This window comes from Falco rusticolus, chromosome 13, assembly GCF_015220075.1.
Source record: "Falco rusticolus isolate bFalRus1 chromosome 13, bFalRus1.pri, whole genome shotgun sequence".
Lineage (NCBI taxonomy): Eukaryota > Metazoa > Chordata > Aves > Falconiformes > Falconidae > Falco > Falco rusticolus.
Genome location: NC_051199.1, coordinates 28,313,121 through 28,337,870, shown reverse-complemented (window position 1 = coordinate 28,337,870; position 24,750 = coordinate 28,313,121). Strand labels below are relative to the sequence as shown.

Here is a 24,750-nt window from a genome sequence, read left to right as displayed (position 1 = left end):
GGAAACAGATGAGATGGGACTTGAGCATGGGGATGGCTGCCCTTCCTCTGCTTCAGAACTCTCCTGGAGGCTTCTTGTGTATGCAGGGTCGCTGTGCCTGGTGTAAGCATAAAAGCAAGGGTTTTTTGTTTTTGTTTTTTTTTTAATGTATAAATGAGAGTATAGGTACACACACCACAGCTTCCCTGAGCTGTGGCCGGGACCGTAGGTGGCACACGAGCAGCCGGGGCACGTGTGCCCTTGCTTGACCCCAAGTATCAGAGCGCCCGGGCCCGCTGGGTGCTGCGGGGGGTCCTGCGGGTGCCCCCGTCGCCCTGCCCCGAGCTGGGTGCGCTGTGTGCGCCCCGAGGGCCGCTGCCTGTGCCCCACGCGCCCGGGCAGCGAGAGGCTGGAATTGCCCTTTTTCCTACGGGTCTGCGGGGCAGGAGCCCAGTTAGTAAACTGCGAGGAGCGGCCCTGTTCTCGACGCCAGATTTCCAGGCGGTTTTATTATTATAATTTTAATGCAGAGCTGGTTTATCCGCAGTTACAGCAGTGCTTTGGCGAGGCAGTGCCTCCCGCCACCCACCCCCGCGCTTCGGCAGGGCCAGGGCCGGCCGAGGTGCCCCGGGGCTGGGCCCAGCGCGCCCCCGGCCCCGCCCGCTGCCCCGGGGCGGTGCGGCCCGGCCCGCATGCGCGGCGCCCCGGAAGCGGCGCGGGCGGAGGGCGGCGGCCATGCAGCGGGCGCTGCGGCGCGGCCTGTGGGCCGCGTGGCTGCAGCGGGGACGGCGACACCAGGTACCGCCCGCGCCCTCGCCTGGAGGGGGGGCGGCCGCCCGACGGAGGGGGCCCGGGGGGGCCGGCCGCGGCCGTTGGGGGAGCTGGTCGCAGGCAGCCCCGGCGCGGGATGGCGGCCCCCCCCCCCGTTACCGAGGCGGCGGTGCCGACCTCCCCTTACCGGGGCGGCTGAGGCGGCCCGGGCGGTGGCGGTGCCGGCCTCCCCGCTGTCCAGGCGGCGGGCGGGGGCGAGGCCGGGCAGTGAGGCCGGGGGGGAGGGCACGGTGGCAGGGAAATGCAGACCTGGCCGAAGGCACCGCGTCAGCTGCAGGGAAACGTGCAACCGCCGGCTGAGGTGAACGGGAGGCAAACCCGGCAAAACCGGGAATGTGCAGCGGGATGGGAACGTGGGACTCGGCGTGGAGGGGCTGCCCGGTTTCCCCGGGGGACGGGGCAGAGCTTTGAGGTGACCCCGTGGGAGCATGGAAAGGCCATTGTGCCTTAAATGACCAGTTTGGCGCAGTGACTGGAAGCCACAGCAAAGCAGCTTGGCTGGAGGTTTGGCAGCACCGTGAGCTGCCTGTGAGCCGCTCCCAGCTAAAACCAGCCTTCCCTTGCCTTCCAGGGCCTGCGCTGCTGCTCTTCGGAAGCCTTTCCCAATGAGAGGATCCGCAACATTGGCATCTCGGCCCACATTGACTCGGGGAAGACGACATTAACGGAGCGAATCCTCTTCTATACGGGCAGGATAGCGCAAATGCACGAGGTTGGTTTTCCAGAGGGCTGGGCGTGCTGGGTGCCACTGCGGCGCTGCGGGGACTTGTTTGTCCACATGGTAGTGCATGGGGTGAGGGAGTTGCCCCTGGTGGGCCCAGTGAGGCTCTTTTGGCCAAGCTGGAGAAGGAATCCTAAAAATACACTAGTTTCCCTGATACCTGTTTAAAAATAAGTGGAGAGCAGGGGAATAGAAAGCAGTCCCTCCTTTGCTGCAGTGTTCTCCCACTTTCAGAACACTTCAAATCTTATTTCAAGACTTACTACGCCCTTACCATCTCCGTGGTAAACATACAATGGAAGATGTGTAAAGATGACTCTGAGAAACAGAACACAGGGATGTCACTTTTAGCTTCAGGTACGTTATCTTGTTAAATTCACGGTGAGGCACAATTTCCCACAGATTTCTGATAACCTTTTCCCGGAATGATTCTCAGGAGAGCAAAATACATTATAGTTGCAGATGAAACTGTAAAAAATAAATCACACTTGTTTGTAGTTCAAGAATTACAAGCGATTCTGCCATGTCTGTTTTTCTTCACTGCATGAAAGGTGATGCTCAGTATATAAAGCATCCCTCCTGCACATGCAAAATTCTTAGTAAACTCCCTTAGGCTAAGTATTTTTTCTTTTCTTTCTTTCTTTCTTCCTAAGGTGAAAGGTAAGGATGGAGTTGGAGCTGTCATGGATTCAATGGAGCTAGAGAGACAGCGTGGAATCACAATTCAGTCTGCAGCAACATACACCATATGGAAAGACACCAACATCAACATCATAGACACACCAGGTAACAGTGGTTCTGAATGCATTAAGATTCCTGTTCCTTCGTGTACGCAAAGGACATGGTGCCATCTTCGTGTTCATTAGTTGCTCAAGCTGAGCTAATGTGACTCTGTACAGCTGGAGACTGATTCTGTTGGCGGTTGCTCTTTTCTGCATGTATGAGAAAACAGTGTCACATTACCTTGTGTCATGATGAATAATGGTGGGTTTTTTTGTTACTCAGGACACGTGGACTTCACAATTGAAGTGGAGAGATCTTTGAGAGTTCTTGATGGAGCTATTCTGGTTCTCTGTGCTGTTGGAGGAGTTCAGTGCCAAACAATAACTGTGAACAGGCAAATGAAACGTTATGGTGTGCCATTTTTAACATTCATCAATAAACTGGACAGACAGGGCTCTAGTCCAGTCAGAGCAGTACAGCAATTGAGGTATTTGTCATTTAAAGTTATTTGTGAAATAATTCTGAAATATGCACATAGGAGGTTAAGACTAAGAATATTGAAAGGGGTTCTTCTGTAGGGTCTGTAGTTGCAGGTTGGAGGATAATACCTGACATGAGGTTAAATCTGAACCTGACCTATAACAAGTTTCCATTTTCTCAAAACCCCCAAGCGTTAGTGTCAACCCAGGCTTGCAGTGACTGAGTTGGGGGGTTGATACTTAGTTGGCTGATGGAACTATATTTGGGGCCACTTTGGAAACATCCTTTTAATTTTTTGTGGATCCTGGTAGCAAAGCTGCTCTAGCTTACAGCAGGGAAATGACATAGGGTTGGGCAGTTTCTAGTTTGGATACCAGCAATCCTCCTTGCTCTTTCTTGTGTGTAATTTGATCTGTGAGATACATGCATTAATACACGTTAAGGGAGAAGCAACTCCCATAATCAAGTAATTAATCTGAAACCAGTTTGCACTGCCTTCTTTCCCATGAAGTTGCTCACTGTATCTGTTGGGATATAGAGGGCTGGCAGTCACATCAGGTTAAAATGCAGCAGGGTGTTTTTCATCAGTATTGGTAGATTTTTGGCACTGTCCAAAGAACAAAAGGTGGTGATTTTGTAGGGGTGGGATGTTGTTCAAAGACCATCTGGAGCACACATATAGAAATGAGTCTTTTCTTGAACTAATTTATATTTGTTCACTTTTTCAGATCCAAGTTAAACCACAATGCAGCTTTTGTTCAGATTCCAATTGGGCTGGAGGGAAACTTCAAAGGAGTTATAGATCTTATTGAAGAAAAGGCTATATATTTTGATGGTGCATTTGGGTAAGTTTTGAAACTTGCATATTTCTTTGCTGCAGATAGTCTTGGTATGAGGTACTACCTGTTGTTTCTCTTCAGAGATGAAAAAGCTTGCTGTTCGGAAGGTTAGGGATGTGGCTTGTGCTAGGGCTGAGGTGTTGCCCTTCAGCTCTCCCAAATGACAACAAAATGATTCTGCAGGGTCAGGTTTAGCGGTGGGTAGCCACAGCATGAATTGTTTGGCAACTGCAGTAGTGTGAAGGGGTGGTAGCCACACTTGCCACCCTGAGAAAGAGGAGACTTGCTTCATAACGGGATCTGATAGTGTACGTTTGGTTTGAGCGTACTGGGATGAAGATACGATATGGGTAAGGCTGTTGAACAGGTTATCCCGCATCTGTGCAAACTCCTGCCGTGAGTGGGAAGAAACCCTCTCCTGCTAAAGCATCAGAGATAACGTGTTGATATTCTTAACGTGATTTTTTTTCCCTATCTGTGTCAGCGGTGAATTTTTCTTGATTAGGCTGGTCATCACCATGATCAGTGATTGAAATGTTGATTCATGTGGTATTCAACCTAGGGTGGTCATGTTATTTATGTATGTGTAGCCAGACTCTTCGTTATGATGAAATTCCAGCTGAGTTTAGAGCTGAGGCTTCAGAGAGACGTCGGGAGTTGATCGAATGTGTTGCTAACTCGGATGATCAACTGGGGGAGCTGTTTTTGGAAGAACAGATTCCTACAGCTACTGAGTTAAAGGTAACTTCATTGCAGTTCTTCTTCCTGTAGCACTGTTATCTTGCTCTTTCGTGTCCCTCTCCTTCAAGGCCCAATAAAAATTTCTTGATGTCTTGAAGAAATTTTGTTTGCTTGAGTTCTCTGGTATGAGTGTCACTGGCTGCGGGTGCACTCCCACTTCACTCCCTGTTGAGGCCCCATTCCAAATTTGGTTTTTTTATTTGCATTGGAAAGTTTGAGCTTGCGTGTGCCCTTGTAGAGGCCAGCAAATGGCTCAAAGGTACATCTAGTCATTTCTGTCATTTTGTTGCCTTGCTGTGTTACAGCTTGATGGTTGTGACTTGCTTCACGTCCCACAGCAAGTCAGTTGTTGAGATGCTGTAGGTCCTCTCTGTGCCTAGGAAACCCTGCCTTGTTTTGTATTTGCATTGATCGCATCCATCTGAGGTGAAAAGAGCAGAACACTAGAAGGGAACTGGAATGAGTTGACTTGGAGAGTCCAGAGGAAATGAATCTAGGTCAAAATACCATTTTCAAGAGTTGCATTTCTTGAAATAGGGGGGGAAATGATATGTCATTAGTTTTATTGAGTACTTCAGATATCAAATGGCAAACATGCCAACAGAAAGGGATGCTCACAGAAGGAATGAATAACTCCATTTTCCCAACATCAGATGGCCATAGACTGTAAGTTACTTCTTTTCGTGGCAGTTTGATGTCGCCGTTTCTTCAAGTGCATGTCCACATGATACAAGGTGATAGGGAGGCCTGGAAAGATCAGCTGCAGTTGTTCTGTCAGTACGGATATCCTGCCACTGTTTACTCCAGAATGAGATCTGCTTGTCTGGCTGGACAGCAGACACGTGTGTTCAGTGCCCGTGGCAGGGGGGTTGGAACTAGATGAACTTTAAGGTCCATTCCAGCCCAAACCCTTCTGTGGTTCTGTAATTCCTTGTTTTAGAGTGTTCTGTGTCAGACTTGGCAAGCTGCATGTACTACGGCAGGTTGTTACATGGGGTGGCAATCCCTTCTTTGAGGATCGTAGTTGACTAATGGTGCCTCTTGAGTTACTGTGGTATTAGCTTTAGTCAGGACAGGTGCAAAAGCTTGGCCCTCCTGTGGGAGCATAAGGGAGCCTGTCCTGCACGTGGACCTGCGCCTGCTGTGCCGTGAGCATAAAGGCGATCTGAGGACACGTACCCTTAGAGAAGAAGCTCTAAGCTGGTTTGCATTTACCGCACAGCCCCACGGGGTAGGTGTATAACTCAAGACGACATGTGGCTGTTGACATACAGCAGTCTGCTGGGCTTTGTGTCATGGCAGGTGACAGTGAAGGGAACCGTACTGAGGGCTCTGTGGCTGGCAAGCCTGATCTCGGCGTGGCTGGGTTTTGTCCTTAATGCATGCTGCGTGTAAGGATTTGTGTGATGCTTCTCACTGTTTGCCACCACCTCTCGCTGTGTTGGAAGTTACCTTGAGCAGTAATCTTCTAGTGCCCACTGTTAATAGTTAGTAATTAGTCAAAAATTGATTCTGGTACAGGAGATCAGTTGCTTATTGAGGTTAAATACAAAAATGACGCCTGAAGAGTGTGTTGCAGTGGGAGAAGCCTTGTGTTTTCTAAGAGAGCTGCTGTTGGAGCTAGAACAGCTTGTCTTTGAGCGGTGGTGGTGCACTGAGTCTCCCTGGGGCCTGGAGCCTGCCTGACACGACAGTTGCTGCCTGCTTTTACTTTTCTTTGCTGGCAGCTGGGTGCTTCAGTTGGCAGCTGGAGAAGACAGGCTGAGACATAAACGTTATAAGCAGGAGCTGTTCCTCTGAGTGGAGCCGGCTAGGCCAGCTGAGTTAGTGAGACATGGTCACTGAGGTTGCTGCTTTAAACATAGCTTTGATGTTTAAGTCCTGTTCGAAGGATTTGGCTCATTAGCAGCACCTGGTTGCCCCTGCAGTAGCCCTTGCCCTGTTAGGCTCTGCACTGCTTGCTTTCCTGAAGTTGCCCGCTGTCGGGATGTAGAGGACTGGCAGACTCTCAAAGCCAATGGGTGTTGCAAGTCCCTTTAAGGTTTATTTATTTGAATCTTCCTGACCCGTAAATTTTGATTGCTTCTGACTTTGCTGCAAACCTTGGGTTTGGAGGTGTTCATTTGTTTGTTTGGTTTTTTACATTGGCTCAGCTGTGCAGGTGATTTACTGGTGATTTAATGTCTTGGGGAAGAATACACAAGAATCTGTGTATCCCAGCTTGGCTCGAGACAAAAGCACGAGATTTTTTGTTTGAAAGCACCAGCTCGTGTGTATCTTACTGGCAACCAGGCATTTAGTTATTTCAGTAATTAAACATTATTTGATGAAGCCTGAGCTATTCCTGTTACAAAGCAGCCCTTCTTGCTCTGGTAAGACAGAAATGTTATAGCAGTTTTAGAGACCTGGCAGGATCTGTCCTTCACCTGACAGAGGGAGTGGTACCCGTGTGAATACATTGTATTGCTGTAAGAGGTGAGAGATTTTTAGCAGGAAGCTATTTTTGATAGTTCCTGCTGAGAGGGAAATCTGTTACCAAGATAAATTTGTCTACTCAGCATGCCTCTTCTTCCCACTTCTGAAAGCCAATTAATTACAGCTCTAATGGCTATAGTATTGCAGATGCAGGTTAATTTGTACTAATATGTCCCTGAAGATGGATTTTGTTTCATTGGCCAGCAGCCAAGTTTCCACTGAAAATATCTTTTTGTGGAAATGATGCTAAGTATCACTCCTGGATGCCACAATTGTAGCATATGATGTTTGCTGAAGATCAGCTGCTTAAACATCACCTAATCTGCTGCTCTCCATAATGCTACACATCGTGGAACGGATGTGCCCCCGGTACTCAGTGGGGCACTCAGTTACAGTGAATTTTAAGTGAAAATAAAATTACTTTTTCCCCAAGGTAACTGTTGGTGAGGATGAATTGCAGGCATGTTGCTTCGTTTGAAAACATGTGGCCAAATAAAAATGCCGGGCATCAGCACAGCCGTATTTCCAGCGCTCTGCTATATGAGAACAGACACGGGCTAGATGAGCAGAATTGTTGATGTAGGATTTTTCCCTTGCATCATTTTTGTGAAGTCATTACATCAACAAATTTAAGGAACCACTGTTCTCTCTGTTAATTAGAAAGATAGCTCTGTTAATTAGAAAGATAGCTTAACCGTCTGTCTCTGGGTACTCTAAATAACTCTCAGAGTAAATGATGTGGTTAGCTATCTGGCTCTATCAAGGAGAATTCATTTCTTTTAGCTTATCAAAGAAGACAGGAGTTGCTTTTGATTGGAGTGATGGCCTCAGTAAGCATAGGGAGATGGCATCCTCTAGTGGCAGGGAGAGGTGGGACTGAGGTGGCAATCTTGGCTTCGGTAATTAATTGCATGGTGGGAGGGGGGCAGATAACTTCCATCCACCTTTACGGAAGATGGCTAAGATCACTGTTAGGGAAGCTGTTGGTGCCCAGTTGTCTTTGCAGCATCGTGTGATGCTTGGGTGAAAGGCACAAAGTTGTTAGTTTATCTTGCTCAGTTTGCTGGGACATCCTGGAAAGATTCCCAAGACAGTGCAACTTCAGCAGGTCTGTCAATGAATGTGAATAGGTTCTTCTGTTGTGCTTTTAAAAACATGTTTCATCAAAAAATGACGATTCATGGAGGATGGCACTTACCCAAATATCCCTTCCCTACCTAACTTCCCTTTCAGAAGTTTTCCGTAGTTTAAAGATACTGAAGCATCTCATCTTACTTTCACAAATTTAAACAGGTATTGTTTCCCAACGTAACTACATAGGGGGAATGAGACATCTGAAACAGAAATGAAGAATCCTGACTCTATCAGCAGAGAGCTGATACCTTTTTCTGTGGATTTTGGGAGTCTCATTATGTTTATCTTGGACATTTTCATTTTTAAGTTGGATTTAAGATAGGGGGAGAAGGAAAATATCTCACACTTCTCTGGAATTCTGGTGAGCAAATTTTATGGGAAGCTCTTGTGTAGGGCGTTGTACTGGAGACTCTGTGGGAACCTCATTCCACGAGTGGAGATGACCAGCAGGGAGAGTGAGAACCTAGACCGCTGCTTGGTTGGTACTGCGTCAAGGCTCTGCAGTTGTTGCAGGAGGAGAGTAATGCCCTGGTATTTTTCAGCTTGCTATCAGAAGAGCAACGCTGAAGAAGTCCTTTACCCCAGTACTTCTGGGAAGTGCTTTAAAGAACAAAGGAGTACAGCCATTGCTGGATGCCGTCCTGGAATACCTCCCCAATCCTTCTGAGGTGGAGAACTACGCTATCCTTAACCAGGAGTAGGTATATTTGTAATATGTAGCAGAAAACATTACTAACAGAATACACAATCATTTACCATTTGTATTAAATAATGACATCATAATTTTTCACAAACTTCCAAAACTAAGAAGCACACATGTTATTTGAGGGTTACTGTTTACACCAGCATTTTTAACACACATTAAATGTTAAATTTGAAAAACCGTTATCTGGTGAGATAGCTCTTTAGAAATTAATGGCAACCCTTAAAACCATGCCTACAGTAAAGGAGAGAGCGCATCTGAAATACATAAACAACATTTTATTCATTGGATGTATTTGTTAAAGTAGATGTGCCTTCACAATTAAGAAGCATGAAACCCAGCATTAGGGCCCGTAAGTAGCCCTTAACGTTCCAGCCATGGCTTAGGGGTGGCTCTCAGGTCTTCCTGATGTACTTGAATTGTTCAGGCTCTATAATCGTAGCTAAACAGAAATGATGCTAATAAATACAGTTTATGGCTTTTTCTCCCAGTGGCTACCTGACGCTTTGACGCCTCACTGCTGCTGCTTCTTGCTGTCCTAATGCCTGCTCACTACGATAGACTAAAACTTCTCATGTGGCTTATGAGCGTTGTCAGAGGAGTCGCTGCAGTGTCTTTTTCTTCACTCTAAAACTCATGAGTTGTGTCTGAGTGTATGTAATTGCTTTCGTGGCAACACAGTTGGATGATATGAAGGACTAATGATGTTTGTCATAGTTTTGACCTTTTTGGGATTGGCTGCGGTTTCTCCGAGATACTTTCTGAGCACACAGGAGCTACGTATCTGAGCATCTTTAAGTTGCTGTTATAAACCTGTGAAACTGAAGGCCCTTGGGGCTTTCTGAGGTTGGGCTCCTGTTTAGAGGATGCTGCCATGTTTGCTTCATAATATAAACTCCCTCTCCATCCCTGTTTTTAAGGGATTCTGAGGACAAAACCAAGTTCCTATTGAACTCTGCTCGAGACAATTCCCAACCTTTTGTAGGCCTTGCTTTTAAACTGGAGGTAAGCCGTTACTGTTTTCCTTTCTAATGCATCTGTCCAGATTTATTATTTATGATTTGAGTAGAAAACAAAGCAAGTCCAAACAGATGGTACTACCAGAACTTAGGTAGAACAAATTTTAAAATCAGTTGATGTTTAAATTTAATTTAAATTTAATTTCTTTTAAAAAACTGGTTTCAACCATAAAATTCACAAATGTATGAAATGCTGCCAATTTGGAAGCTTTAAAATGGTTTTATGTGCCTCAAATACTTCATTATTTACTTAGTTAAGACCTGAACTTTGGGGGGTTTTGTGGTCTTACTTCAAATACTTTTGGAGAAAAATCATGGTTTTGTTTGAAGTTGAAAACAGTGGCATACAAGAGAGGAAAAAAAAATGCACAGTTTTAACCAAACAAGATGTCAGCTACCTAGAGAGCAGCAGTTCAGATTTCACTTGGGAAGTGGCTGGCCAAATTGCTAGTTAATGTATGCCTGTGGAGAAGGTTTAGGAGTGGTCGAATTGGTGAAATAAGGAAAATTGCCAGGAGATGCCAAGTTCCATTCCAGAGCCAAGGGAAAGCTGAGGCTATATTAAAAAAAAGTTTTGTTTACATGACCACCATGTAAATTCGAAACAGAAACATTTAGTCAGTCACTGCAGATGATGCTTTGAATAGTAGTGGTCTTGACTCCCAGCATGATTGTATCTGATTTTTTAATGAATCTTGATTCCAGGCAGGCCGTTTTGGGCAATTAACCTATGTTCGAGTTTATCAGGGGATGCTGATGAAATCTGATTATATATATAACACTAGGACTGGGAAGAAAGTGCGTGTACAAAGACTTGTCCGTATGCATTCAGACAACATGGAGGTGAGTGTGAGAGATACCATCCACACAGTTGCCTTTTGAGCCGCTCTTACTGTAAGCTTCTCACTTTTCAACTATCTCTGAACGATGTGATATGTCAGATTGCTGCTTTTGTTGTTAATTCATACTTGCCTGTAGCGCTTAGTAGAGCTCTACAAGAAACTGGAATGATCTCTGGTGTATTATTTCCCCTGAAGTGGAAGTCTTTGCCCAAGAAGCATTATAAAACGTCTTTGAGGTGATAGCTAAAGAAAGCCAGTTGTGGGATTAACCCCATAGTCCATACTTCTTGGAGAGGGAAATTGGATTGGCAAAATACACACAAAAAGTTTTCCTCCGTGTGATTATTGAATACAATTCTTAAACTAAAAACTGACTTGAACTGCTGCAAACCCTTTCCCATTTAAGATTCCTGAACTCTATAGCTGGGTCAGGGCTGCCTGAGGTATAGCATGTTGCTTGCTTCACATTCTTAAACTAGAATAAATTAGCACCCAAGCTGAGGTTTCCTTTTTGTGCTTTGAATAAAGAGATAGAAGATTTACAGAGCATTTTATCAAGGCTGAAATTTTCAAAGGAGCTGAACTTCAAGCTTTTAAACACAGTATTTATGTCTTCTTCAAGCCAGGTGTAGTTTGTAATAGATCTTTCAGTGTTACATAAATAGTAAACTTTTCTTTCTTAAGGATGTAGATGAAGTTTACGCCGGAGACATATGTGCACTCTTTGGAATTGATTGTGCAAGCGGGGATACGTTCACTGATAAAACTAATACTGACGTTTCCATGGTGAGTACACCTTTTCATCTATAGGCCTCGTCCATTGGAATTCACCGGGATTTCATTGTATAAGTTTGTAATCATTTGTTCAGTGTAAATATTTTTTGATGTATATGCAACCGCAAATATTTTTTGTGATTATTTGTTTGTTATACCTCAAGGAGCTTGAATATATAGAAGTATGGTGTGTGCAAGAGATACACACCTGTTTACTATGCTTGACATCAAGTATTACGTGAGTGTTAAAAATCTGTTCTGGGCTGTGAGAAGTAGATGCTGTTACCCAAAAGTACTTTGCTGTGCATTTGTGTGTGTACTTAAATACATCATTTTTACTTTTTTGAACATATATATATACACACACAGAAACTGATAGGAAGCAGTCTTCTAACTAGTGTGATATCCAAGTATCATTTTGCATCTAGGAAAGAGTGTTGGATATACTGTGGTTGGCAGTACGGTATGCATTATGTTACCACCTTGTAGTAATTGTCAGCAGAGTTACATATACATATATATATATAAAAGTTTGTTATATCAGATACAAGCTAGATAAGTAAAACAGTCATCCCTGTTTGTAACCCCGAGTCCTTGTGACCAGACTGTTGTTTGAGAAATTAACATCACCCGGCGTAGTGGCACTCGATTGTATGATCTTTTCCTTTATGGCCATTGCAGGAATCGATTCACATCCCTGATCCTGTCGTTTCAGTAGCTATGAAGCCTTCCAACAAGGTAGGAACCTATGAATCAGCCTTTTCCTGACTGAGTTACCTTTCCTTTGCTGCTTTTATAATTTTATGCAGGTTAGCAGTGAAATATGGAACCACAGACTAAAATGAGCAGTGTTCTAAAATGTTCTCTCTGAACTACTTAAGAATATATCATTTGGAACGCAGCATGTGACTGCATTAGGTGGTATTACTTAGCCGTAAAGATGATGCATGTCTTTGACCTGGGTAAACGTGGACTTGAAGTAGCTGGAGGGATAAATACAGCTATAAATGTATGGCTGTGTTCCAGGAAATAACCTCATGAGAACAGAAGTGCTAAGCAGTTGATAGGAAAATTTGAGGTCTTTTTGTTGTGTGACTTCTGGATGTTGACTTGATGTTTTCTTGTGCCTGTAATTGTTTTTCAGAATGACTTCGATAAATTTTCAAAAGGCCTGAGCCGCTTTACAAGGGAAGATCCCACTTTTAGAATCCATTTTGACGATGAGAGCAAAGAGACCATTGTTTCCGGAATGGGGGAGCTGCACCTGGAAATCTACTCCCAGGTAATTTGGAGAACAGATGCCATGGACTTTGCTTCTAGACTGTTTTCCCAACCAAGAATTCTCCTTCCTTCCTGGCTGAGACCAAAATCTGTCTGTGGATGGGCTAACTGATGCCAGCCTTTACGCCTGGTTTTGTCACTGGGTGCCTAAGCACATGTCAGGTTTACAAGGTGTTTGGAGGTGTACAACTCCACTTGCTTTACTGTAAATCAGGGTTATCATGGGACAACTATTTTGAGGTCTTCCCAGCAGAAGGCACCGTGGCATTAATGTGAGCCATGGTAGCAGCTTAGGGAAGAGCTTAACTTCTTAGTCAACTTCTGAAGATTCTTTGTCTCCAGCGGTTCTGTTTTGAAGGTTTGTAAACTATTTAAATGAAACTTCTGCCTGGATTATTTTTACTTTTTGGTTCAAATCCATAAAAAAAATTTATTAAGCACTACACTTCAGCAGCCTTTGCTTGTAATTAATTTTACCATGAGCCATTTCCTACAGGAGAGAGAAATACTCTTGTTTCTGTGTTCTTAGATGTATCATTCCCATAACAAGAGATGACGCAGGCAGGAATAGTTACTTACAGTGATTTATTTGTTTCTTTCAAGTTGATGCCTGTATTTTAGTCTTAACACAATAGATGTATCTGAAATGTTGACAGAATGAGGAAAAGATGGCTTTGTCTTGAAAAACTTAAGCTTGAATAAAATTATTAATGCTGCTCCCTTTTCCTGTATCTAAAGCTATAGGCCCTAAACAAGGTTGACTGCAGAATGAGTAATTATAACATTTTAAAAAACCAGCCACCCCGCCACCAAGACCCCAAAACTCAGCTCCAACCCCAAACAAAAAAACTGGTTAACCCTGATTAAGTTTCTCATTTCAGAAAGATCTATAAATAAAATCATTTCCAATGTATTGTTCCAGCGGAACAACTCTGTATTTCATTCTGGTTTCCTTTTCCTGCAGCGAATGGAAAGGGAATACGGTTGCCCTTGCACCATGGGAAAGCCAAAAGTTGCCTTTAGGGAGAACATCTCTGCACCTGTGCCGTAAGTATTCTTTCTGGTAACAGAGGTTTTTTTAAATGTATTTTGATGCAGAGTTTGATTACATAGCAGAGAAAGTGCCTTTTGGATTATCAGATCAAAGCACATCATACAGGAGAAGTTTAACTGAGGAAGAACTTTTTTTCTTCATACCTCGATTGTCTATCCACCCTTATCAATTTATCTGCCCTCCCTTCAAATGCTTATTGCAGCATTTGAGCTTCTTCCGTTGCGGTATCAGGTGGTCCGTCATTCCGATGCATGTTTTGGCTGACGGCTGTCCTGTGTTACTTGAACACCATGCTGTGGGTGCCAGAGAACTGTCATTTGCCAGGGAATGATCTCCTGTGGGTAGAAAACAAAACCGTAGAAAGTCAGAAGGTGTTTTTGTTGAACGATGCTGAAGGGGAATTGACTGCTGTAATACAGCCATAGGTGGGCTGATGATAAGTAGGTTGATGAAGCACCAGTAACAGTGCAGGGTAGGCACTGCAACACACAGTCCTATGACCTGTCCGAATATCTGAAGTTCTGCAAGCTTTTTTCAGCCTGTGTTGTGCTCCATGCTGCTGCAATTACAAATTTCTTTGATTTGGGCAAGTTTTGCAGCTCAAGCACGTCTTTGTTGGGTTACCCTCTTACTGTTAGTGCTATTGATATTTTGGGACGGTGCCCTTCACCAAATAGCACAATGAAGAACCTATGCTTTTGTTCTGCAGTTATGTAGCTACTACTTATCAGAAGCTTTTCTTCATAGAAAATTTAGGAACTAAACCCACTATAGATGCCCCAACTTAACAGAGCGCAGCGGAGTGGAAAGCAGTGGACCTAGATGTGGGGGTAAGATCTCTGTTACCAGTGAATGATCTATTACAGGAGGTTGCACAATTAAGAACTACTTCAAATTTTCTGCATTTTTCTGATGAAAACACTTGCCTAGATGGCAAAATCTTGATGGATAATAGCACACAATGTAAGTACTGTTTTGGGAACCAAAGTTTCTGCTGCTTGCTTCTGTGAGCTGCTGGGGTAGACAGTGCCTCTATGTAGTGGTCCACCACTGCTGTCCTCTCACGTAGAAGCACCCTGCAGCTCCAGCTGGAATGCAGCTAAGCAAGCCAGGATGCTGATAGCTGCATCTTGCCTTTATCCCTGGCCAGTCTGGCAATAGTATCTCCTGAGTGGAGAGAACTGTATATGACCAGTATATGGAACCTCTGCCAGGCCCAAGGAGGCCCAGAAATAGCTGAAAATCACTGTCTGCTGACAAGTTAGAGAGGTTGTCTGCTGCCTGCGTTGGGGCAGAAGCTGACAGTGCTGAGACAGATAGTGATTGTTGCCCTAACCTCACCCTATTTGCTAACTGACCTGCAGGCGTCAGATCTGTGACCGCCCCACCATCTGCATGTCCCAGTTAGAGGTGACACAGAAGTCTTAAAACAGAAAAAAAAGGCTTTTTAGAAATACAGACTTTACCTGGGATACCATTTCATGGAGTAGAATCTTGTAGTCAAATTCAAGATACTCATCACTTCTTTTCTGGAAAGACAAGATTGAAAAGGGCTGAATGTGGGCCTTCCCCCTGCCTTAACCAAAGAGAATGGATTCACTTCTTTTATCATAAACGTTCTCAGAGATACTTCAGATGAAACTGACAACTTGTGTTAACTAATAGGTGGAGCTTAGTCACTATAACAAAACAGAAAGATACCGTTTTATATTTCTGTGAATGCCAAAATTGCATTGGAGAGATGGAATGAAAATTAAACTGTGCTAATTCCTCCCTTAAAGGAGCTAGATACATCTCAACTTTCAGGAACTCATCTGAAAAGGGAATACCTGATTCTACAAGGTGTCAATTTAACCTAAATCATCCTAAATAAAATCATCAATAGGATAAGACTTGGAACACACTCCAGAGGCCTTACAGCAGGTAACAGGTTATCAGTGATTGTGTAAGGGACAGAATATACACTGGCCTTTGGAACATACTCTTTATGTATCTATTCTTCAAGGAAAAGAAAAGGAACAAAATTAGTACTAAAGAGAGATGGCAACTGGTTTAGCTTCATAGTCTTCTGTTTGCCTTATCCTTGAAAGTCATCTGTTCCTAAAAGAGGGTTTTGAAATCATGCTTGTGCACAGCCCTGCAGCATCTGTGAATTGCTTTAAGATAGCCATCAGAGGGAGCAAAACGTTAACAAATGGTGTGCTCAGAATGAGTTTCTGCCTTTCCTTCATACCCAGAGCTCCATGGGAATTAACTAGCTGTTCTGAGTGGCAAAACATTCCAGCAATGGTGACAGTCTGTTCTGAAGACTCCTGATACATTGGGGTTTCTAAATACGAAGTCCTGCTTCTTTATCCTAGTTTACATACCAAATTTCCTTGAATTTCAAGTTGATCATCCCTTTAGGAATTATTCTTACCTTACAGTGTATTTTCTGCAAATAGAACAGAGAAGAACTGGGAGAATCTATACAATTCTATTAAATCAGAGCAAAGCTTTTGGTTTTGAAAATAACTTTTCTGAAAGCAAGTTGCTTTATCAGTTAAGCCTGTTCCAGGTAAGAAGTCAGCAAGGCTTGTTGACAGTGGCAGCTGATGACTCAGTTTGAATAACTATAGTGAGATTTGCCAGTAATTTTTATTTTTTAGCTTAGGGCAGACCCAGATCTGCTCAAAATAAACACATCGCTTGTAACCGCTCAGAACTAAGCAGAAATAGAAAATACTTCGTCCTGAAGTATTCTGTTCCCTTTCTGTCTTGTGACAAGTCTTCCTGAATTCAGTTTTCTTACCATAACTTAAATGATGCTCATCATGCTAATACAAGTCTAAGAGCTCAACTAAAAATTAATTTTAAGTTCCCCATCCGCCAGTGTAATTAAAAATTAGTAAAAGTAAGTTTGGGAAGAACAGAGTAAAAAAGCTGATAATGAGGGTAGAATTACATCAGGGTTTTCTTTCTTGATTAGCATTTTGAGGTGAACTAGAAAATGGATGGAGACTGCCATACTGCAAACAAAAGCAATGTAGTTTGTGTTTTATTGAATTTGAGGTGCAGCCCATTGCTATTTGTCTAGACATGGCTATTGCAGAGATGTCAAGCAGTATCACCGTGACTGATGGCTAGATCATGGTGTAGATGAAGAGATAAAGGACGATATTCCAGTGCATGTTACGCAGATGAAAGACTTCTGTCAGCTGGGCCTACGCTACAGATGAAAGGCAGGGAAGTAATACAAAACTGTAATCCGTGTGATGACCTCCAAGTGGAAGAGTCAATTTTCTTAACTAAATAAGCATGGGATACTACTCTTGCTAAGAAGGCATGGCTTCTATAAGCAGAATTTATGAAGAGCAGAAGTGATCTGAATAAACACTCAAGCATTCATGATTTGCTAGAGGAAAGGGATAGGTGGAACAAAAACCAGACACTGGGTTAAGAACGAACCAGACCAGGGAGTTCAGACACAACTGAGGTTTCTTGCTTGAGAGCTCAGCTTCAGCCATACTCCAGTACCTGCCACAACTGCCAGGCTCTTAAATGCTAATTTTCTTGCAGGGCATTGATGGTAACTTACCACTTGCTTCACGTGTTTAATTTGGGCAAGTTGGAACTTGGTGTTTTCGGTTGAGTTCTGCCATATCACAAAGCCAGAGGCAACCCACGCCAACAGTTGGATGGGCTGCATTTCTGGGGACACGTTGCCGTGGCTGTCTGACAAACAAAATAAATAATGCACATTAAACAATACGGAGTTGCAAAACCTTACCAGCTAATAGTAGGGTTCAGCGCTAAAGTCACTCGTTTGCATTCTTTGCTGTGTCACAGATCTTCCATATAATCTTGGAGGAGCTGCTACATCAGCACTGTGTTTTCCTTCCACTGCTTTCTCCTAACACGTGTTCTATAAGGTCTTCAAGGCAGGGGTTGCTCTAAATTAGGAGCAGACCCTAGTGCTACAGTTGGGGTGTCTGAGCCACAAACAGTGAGCAGGATGCTGGTTAAGGAAGAGGTGACAGTAGCAGGTGGTTTTCTGGAACAGTCACGTGCAAATCATGTATCGGTTCTGGATTTCAGAAATAATAAGTTTAGGAGTCTTGTGATTGACACACCGCCTGGAGTCAGGAAAGCAAAGCGGCATGTGTCAGAGCAGGTCTAATGGCCTGATCCCCCATGGTCCTGGTTTCTATAGGAAGGGCTGCCATATGGATTGTGGACCACCACCAGCTGAGCTCAGGTTTGCTTCTGGCCATGGAGGACACTGTCTCAAAAACTTCCTTCTTGCCCAAACCCTTTCTTTGTACCTGGTATGTTTTCTGCCACAAGCTCTTTTTCCAGGCTCTTGATTCGGTTGTAGAATATGTTATCTGCTTCATCTGTGTTCTGAAGTTCTCCCTCAGTTGTGAATTGCACATCTGGTGCAATGTTTTTGTTGCCCAGATGATAAAGAACCTCAGCAGTGCAGTTAACAGTCCTGTCCTATTACAGAGTAAATTATGCATATTAATATTCAATTAAACACATGTATGATATTGGTAATTTGCACTTCTAATTTTTTTTAATGTAGTTGCATTTTTCTCTGGGTCTGGCCCATAGAGATTTGTGATTATTTAAGACAAGGTTAAATTCAAAGTATTTCTGTGAGTATACCATAAGGGCAGTTATCTTTCTACAGTGACAGAAAGGGCAATGTTTGTGGTGCTGAATGTCATTTGTGGTATTCAGGTGGAGTAATAGGTTGAAATAAATTCCACTTGAAATTGAATGACACTGAAATGTCCTTGTCATCCCTCATGCATTTTCCTGTGTCATTGTGGTCAGTACCAGGTGTTCAGGGCTTTTATGGTGTAAGAAATGGGGGTTCCCTTTTGGTAAGATTAAGCTTTTTTTTTTTTTTTTTCTCTGAGTTGCAGTATAGAAAAATCTGAAACAATACCAAGTATTATTAACTGGTGTGTACACTGGCCTCAGCTAGGATCAGCAGCATAAAGTGATGGCTTTTTATTACACATCACCAGTGCCAACTTATGCCCACAGAATTATGTGCCCACAGAATGTGTGAATTAAATAAATCTGAACTCACATTGTCAGTGATGTCTTCTAACACCAATTCCAGATAGTACTTATGCCCAACACCATCGATGTCCTAAATAAGGAAAACATGAAGACTTATTTTGTAAAACATTGAATTACTTTGCACTGTAGAAAAGATTCTAGTTCTTGTGAGATGCTGCAGCAGTGTCACACTCTGCAGGGCCCGTACAGAGCTAGGGTACTCTTTGTTATTTCTTCCTGCTGTGTTAAGATAGCTCATTTGATGTGCACCTGGTGTAGCATCTGATTAGTACCTCCTCGTCCATTTTTAATCTTGTATTTTTAAATTTTTTTAGAACATTTTAAAATATTTAATTGCTGATTTGGGGCTTCCCATACAATTCTGTCTGGTAGTGTGCTGCTTGGTTAAATACCGAGGGAAGCGTCTTAACTGGGTTCCTTGTCTTAAGTCCATTTAGCCCTTTGTTACGGATTGTATCATGTCCCAGATACTTTGGATATCTTCACGAATGACTGCAGCAAGCAGCTTAGTTTTGCTGTAACCCCTCTTCTAGCAGATTTACTAGCAAATCCAGAACAGGTCAGTCTGTGTGGGTAGCTGTGGCAAGAACATCCTCCTGAGTTTGCGTGGGCGGTTCGGTAGGGACCGACCCTCGGTTAAATGCCACGGGCAGGGCGCAGCTCCTGCGGCGGTGCTGTCGCGGCTGGCGAGACCAGGAAGCACGAAGCACGCAGCGGCGAGGGCTGCCCCGCCGTTACCCACCCACCCGAGGGTGACTGCCCACGGCCCTCACCAGGACCACGTGCCCCTGGCACACCTTGCCGCCGCGGCATGGCAGAGGGAACTGCATGGGTGGACAGAGCTGGTTTTTCAGCCGTGAGACGACCTGTCGCAGCAAAGAGGGAAGGTGAGAAACCCATGTGTGGGACGCTCCGTTGCCCGCTTGAGGCTGCCCACGGCTGTGGCCCTGTGAGAGGCGAAGGCGCTGCCCGTGGGGGATGCGGCCGGCCGGCAGCCCTGTCCCTGCAGCCCTCACCTGCCTGTGGGCGCGACGGACAGTCCTCGGCGCCAGCCCGTGCCCGGGGCTCCCCAGCCGGTGGCAGATGTAGCAGGCGGCCAGCGCTGCTGCCCGGGTGGCCGAGTAGTGGCTCGGTGGCAGCTCGGTGGCGGCCGGTCCCCGCGGCAGCTCCATGGCGCCGGTCCTGCTTCCTTGTCCCGCAGGAAGCAGCCGGGGCGGAGCGGGGCGCCCCGCCAGCTCCCACGCCCGGCAGAGCCTGGCTGCCCCCGCCGCGTGGCATGGGGGCTCTTGGCTCGGAGGGACCTCGCACCCCTCCGGGTTCGCTCAAAAAGTATTTCACAGTTTGTCTTCAAGCGTTGCCCCCCGTTATCCCCTCGCTCCATGCCTGTGCTTCACAGCGAAGCACTTTGTGGGTGGAACAGTAGGTATGTGCAGGAGCAGCAGAAAAACGGCGTTACTGGGGGAGTGAGCAGGCTTTATTGGCTTTATTGGCGTGCCTTGCTGCACACGGAAGCAGCTGGGGGTTTGCAGTGTTTTGAGAGGTTTAACTCCTTGCTTCCCGCTTGCAAGATGAAGAACCGCCGTGCGCCCTCTTTGGGCATCGCAGGTACTCGGCTGTCACGGCGTGTGGCTGGTTTTACACACAGCCAAGAAAAATGCAGAACGGGAACTTTGTCCTTAGAAAACCGTGATTAGAGTATGGTTTGTGTAACGAGTAACACAAACTGATGTTCTGGGGGCATTTGTTTGTTTTTAGGTTTGAATACACGCACAAGAAGCAGACGGGAGGAGCAGGCCAATACGGCAAAGTTATAGGTGTGCTTGAGCCCCTGGAGCCAGAGGACTACACAAAATTAGAATTTGAAGACAGAACTGTTGGCACAAATATTCCAAAACAGTTTGTGCCTGCAATTGAAAAGGTACAAAGCCTTTTGTTTGTGTGTATAATATAAAAAAATGCTGATTCTTATTTCCCTGCTATACTGTCCACATTTACTGTGATTGTCTTGCTCCAGGCACAGAGGCTTTTCCCATTACTTCAGTGGAGGCAGAACCAAATTTGCGTGGCTTTCCTTCATATCTTACATTCCTAGGTTTTCCACTTAATTTAGAAGCTGCTGTTTGTTTTCTTTGGTGGTGTCTGCTTGCTCCGTTTCCATAGCAGTGCAGAAAGTCGGTTTTCCTTTCTTCCAAACAAGCCTCCTGTTGAATCCGCTTTTTAATGGCCCTCTTCTGCTTTTGATTGTGGCCGCAGAATTCTCATCTCTAACCCTGAGATGCGTAACTTTTTTGTGACTTCTCTGAGGCCAGTTATGTAGGAAACTGTAATTAAGTTAGATTTCCTGTGTGAATTACCAACTGTTCGTTCTTTGTCATCTCATCTGTGGGCTTCCTCTGTGTCTGTCTCTCTGTAACTAAGTTACTATGTACTACTTTAATTAATAGCTACCTTGATCTTTGAATTCCTGTAATAATGGATCAACCTAAAACAATTACTTCATTATTCCATGATGCAATACCTAGAGATTTTTGCCAAATCCTAGAAGCGGCATGCAGTCTTAAAAGAATCTTGTTCTTTGGTCAGGTGGTTAGAGCAGTTCTTTCCACAGAGCATTCTTTTGGTTTTTGATCATACAGTCCCCTTAACAAAGCAAAATCCTGGGTACATTTCTTGTGCTGAGCTTGTTACAAGGTTTCTGTTTTTGATAAAAATAACAGTATCAGACTGAGGTGCCACAGAATGATAGTACACAGTTTTCAAAGGCTTTGGAATGAAACATTTTCCCTGCTGTTACCTTCTCCCATCCGCTCATCAAGCAAGAAGGCCCATTGCGTAGATTAGGGATTGCTGTTAAAAATTGTGAATGGTTTTGGGGTTAATTTTTTTGTTATTGTTGTTTTGGGTTTTAAGCGCAATGTCTTTTATAGACTGTTTTTAATGCTGCTTTTTTGTAAGCTTCATTTTGGTCTACAGATTGCTAACTTTGAGATGTTATTTGACAGGGATTCCGAGGAGCATGTGAAAAAGGACCAGTGTCGGGGCACAGGATATCTGGAGTCCGGTTTGTCCTGGATGACGGTGCACATCATATGGTGGACTCTAATGAAATTGCTTTCATCAGAGCAGGAGAAGGAGCCCTAAAGCAAGGTATAAAGCAAGTAATTTGAATGTGTAGTCCTGCTGCCTTCCTTATTGTTGGAGCTGAATTTAACAGCCTCATCTCCATAGGTTCATTTGTTATCCTGGTGTATCTGTACATACGTTCAAAGTTTGGCCAGTTGTGTAGAGCAGAATAAATGCAAGAGTTTATAGAAATGCTTGGGGAGGCACAACAATTCCTTTAATTGTATGAAGGAAAGCCTTTTTGCCTGGAATATAGTACAGAAAACCCAACAGCTTCATCCTTACACAGGTATGGAGAGAACATTTTATGAAACTGTGTGCCTCCCAGCATTACAGGCTTGGGAATAAAAGGCAGGGGAGCTGGAATTCCACATGGTCGATTGTTGTTTTCCCCCAGTGATGCGAGAAACACTTGGCATTAACCATCGAACGCTTCTTTGCTATGCATAGGGGTATTGTGAATTATACCAGGCCTGTTCTTTGATGTTTGTTTGTTTGGGGTTTTTTTGTTTGTATTTTTTCCTCCAGCTATGGAAAACGCCACTGTGCGTATACTTGAACCCGTTATGGCAGTGGAGGTGGTGGCACCCACTGAATTCCAAGGAGTGGTGATAGCTGGAATTAATCGCCGTCACGGAGTAATCACAGGACAGGACGGCACCGAGGGTTACTTTACTCTCTATGCTGAGGTTTGTGGCATTCACTGGTTCCTGACTTCTTCTTGCATTGCCCTTTGACTCTGTTACTGTTGTGCTTCTTGACTAATATGTGTAATTGTAGCCAGGTTTTTCAGTGGATAAACATCACATTAGTTTTTCAGTGGACAAGCATTACACTAATTTTCAGCTCGTGGCAGTGTATTGTGCTGCAGGATTGGTAAGCCTATTAGAAATCTGGCTTACTAACCTAAAATCATACGGTGGCAGAGAAGGGAGCAGAACTCAGATTTTTTTGAGCTGGGCAAACTGTTCTGCCTCCGAGTGACACAAACCTGCACAGCAGTACAGGTACACGGAGCGCAGGGGAAGATCTTCCTTCAGCTGTTAGCTGCATTAACTGTAGTAATTGCAGGTAAATGCAAATGACTTGTCTTCAGTGTTCCTTCTTTTATGCGCCTTCTAAAAACCTACATGTTCTCATGTTAGGTGGTGGTAGGGTAAATCGTCTCAGCAAAGCCTTAGCCAAGGACAAACTACACACTTTGTCACTTCGGCTTCATTAGAGTTGCAGTCTTGAGATATTTCAGACATTATGATCCCTTGCTGGGTGACACAGATTTCTGAATTTGGGTTATTCCAGTACCTGATGCATGCAGACTCTGAGATTTTGGGGGTTTCTTGCTGAAAACACATTGTGAATATAAATTAGTTCAAGTAAGAGGTACTTTACAAAAATAGATAATTAGATCAGTACTGCTTACAAAGAGCACTGGATTTTACTGCCCCTTTATATCGTAATTAACTGGGTGATAACCCAAAGCTGATGGAAAAATACCTTGTTTTTACAAGACCAGTATGCTTGGATTTTAGGTGCCACTGAATGATATGTTTGGATATGCCACTGAGCTGAGGTCTTGCACAGAGGTAAGTACTCTCGGTGCTTTTTGCTACAACGTGTTTATTTCTGTAAATAAAGTGTGCTAATTTGCATCATCGTCATCATATTAGTGTATGCAGCAGTAAAAGCAATAGAAATCAAAACAAATGCAGAATAGGAAGATAACCTTGGAGTCTTTACTGTTACTTCAGCTGCTTTTTAATGAACATGGGTATCATTAACCGTGCCATTTCTGGCCAAAAGATTCTTTCATACTTTGAGGAGGGAAGAGATTCAGGGTCATAAGTAATAGAAGGCGGTGGGTATCAGTAAAAGTGTTAAATTCACAGGCAGGAAAAGTTTAGGTATGCTCCTTCAGTTACAAATGTCTGCAAGCAGACAGAATTTTTGACAGCAGTGCTCACGTTACGAAGATGTCCTTTAATAATATATGTGCCTGTATGTACATGCTTATTGAATGCATTTTAATTGGGTGAGTTTTGTGTGGTACATACAATTTGCTATTCTGCATCTCGTGATGCACAGGTGCCAGTATTCTGTGAGCACTTGAATGGGTTGTTACTAATACTGTGATCATTTCCAGTTTTTAAGTAGAACTGTCACACTGCTGAGGTGGCAGCCACGGGCAATCTTACAGTCTTGTGTCAAAGAAACAACGTTCAGATACTGTTCGTATGGGTGTGCATCTCATACCTACGTGCCCCGGCACGCGGTGTTCATATACTTCGTTGTAAATGATTATTGCTTGTTATTTCAAGGTTAGGGTGTGGGCTGCTGCTGAATAGGTTTACGTATTCAGCATCCTCACTTTGACGATTTTTTTTCCAACCCTACAGGGAAAGGGTGAATACACAATGGAATACTGTAAATACCAGCCATGTTTGCCCAGCACTCAAGAAGAAATAATTAACAAATACCTTGAAGCAACAGGGCGACTTCCTGCAAAAAAGGGCAAAGCCAAGACCTGAGTTTTCTTCCTCTTGAGAACGCTGAATAGTTTTTCACAGTCTTCTCAAAAAGTTAATTTTCCCCAAGCCATGGAAGCAGTCGAGGCTGGCTGGATAAGGGGGGCTTGGTAATTTCGTTACAGTATCCTTCCTTGTGGTGTTCTCAGAAGACACCAGGAGATTACAATGGAATTGTTCACATGCAAATGCTACTTGTTATCAAAATACATACGTGTTAAAACTGATGATAATTTGTCTTGAAATTTGTCTTAATCCATTTGTATTAAAATAATTTATTTTTTGACTTTATATTTTCTACATCATTATTTTATAATTAGGCTAGTTACTGTTTCTCTGGCTTTCAAAGTTTAAAAAGTTTAACTCGGTAGACTCTGCTAACTATTGACTGCTGGTCAGGCATGGGGGGATGAGTCATCATCCAGTACTGCGC

The 24,750-nt window shown here is 44.0% G+C and overlaps 2 protein-coding genes across 2 annotated transcripts; one reads left to right on the top strand and one right to left on the bottom strand.

The window, feature by feature from the left end:
* Positions 1–674: 674 nt before the first annotated feature.
* GFM1 (G elongation factor mitochondrial 1) lies at positions 675–24,600 on the top strand. The gene is made up of 18 exons (XM_037406378.1): positions 675–777; positions 1,382–1,522; positions 2,185–2,317; positions 2,537–2,741; positions 3,463–3,579; positions 4,164–4,314; positions 8,466–8,620; positions 9,547–9,631; positions 10,351–10,488; positions 11,172–11,273; positions 11,943–11,999; positions 12,406–12,543; positions 13,507–13,589; positions 20,428–20,590; positions 21,675–21,819; positions 22,324–22,484; positions 23,325–23,378; positions 24,189–24,600. Exons 1-18 carry the CDS (start codon positions 715–717, stop codon positions 24,318–24,320), a joined length of 2,223 nt encoding a protein of 740 aa, XP_037262275.1. The 5' UTR covers positions 675–714; the 3' UTR covers positions 24,321–24,600.
* Positions 13,596–20,419, bottom strand: LXN (latexin). The gene is made up of 6 exons (XM_037406387.1): positions 19,689–20,419; positions 18,680–18,742; positions 17,901–18,075; positions 17,174–17,310; positions 15,063–15,125; positions 13,596–13,931 (listed from the first exon to the last, which is right to left on the bottom strand). Exons 1-6 carry the CDS (start codon positions 19,842–19,844, stop codon positions 13,836–13,838), a joined length of 690 nt encoding a protein of 229 aa, XP_037262284.1. The 5' UTR covers positions 19,845–20,419; the 3' UTR covers positions 13,596–13,835.
* Positions 24,601–24,750: the final 150 nt, after the last annotated feature.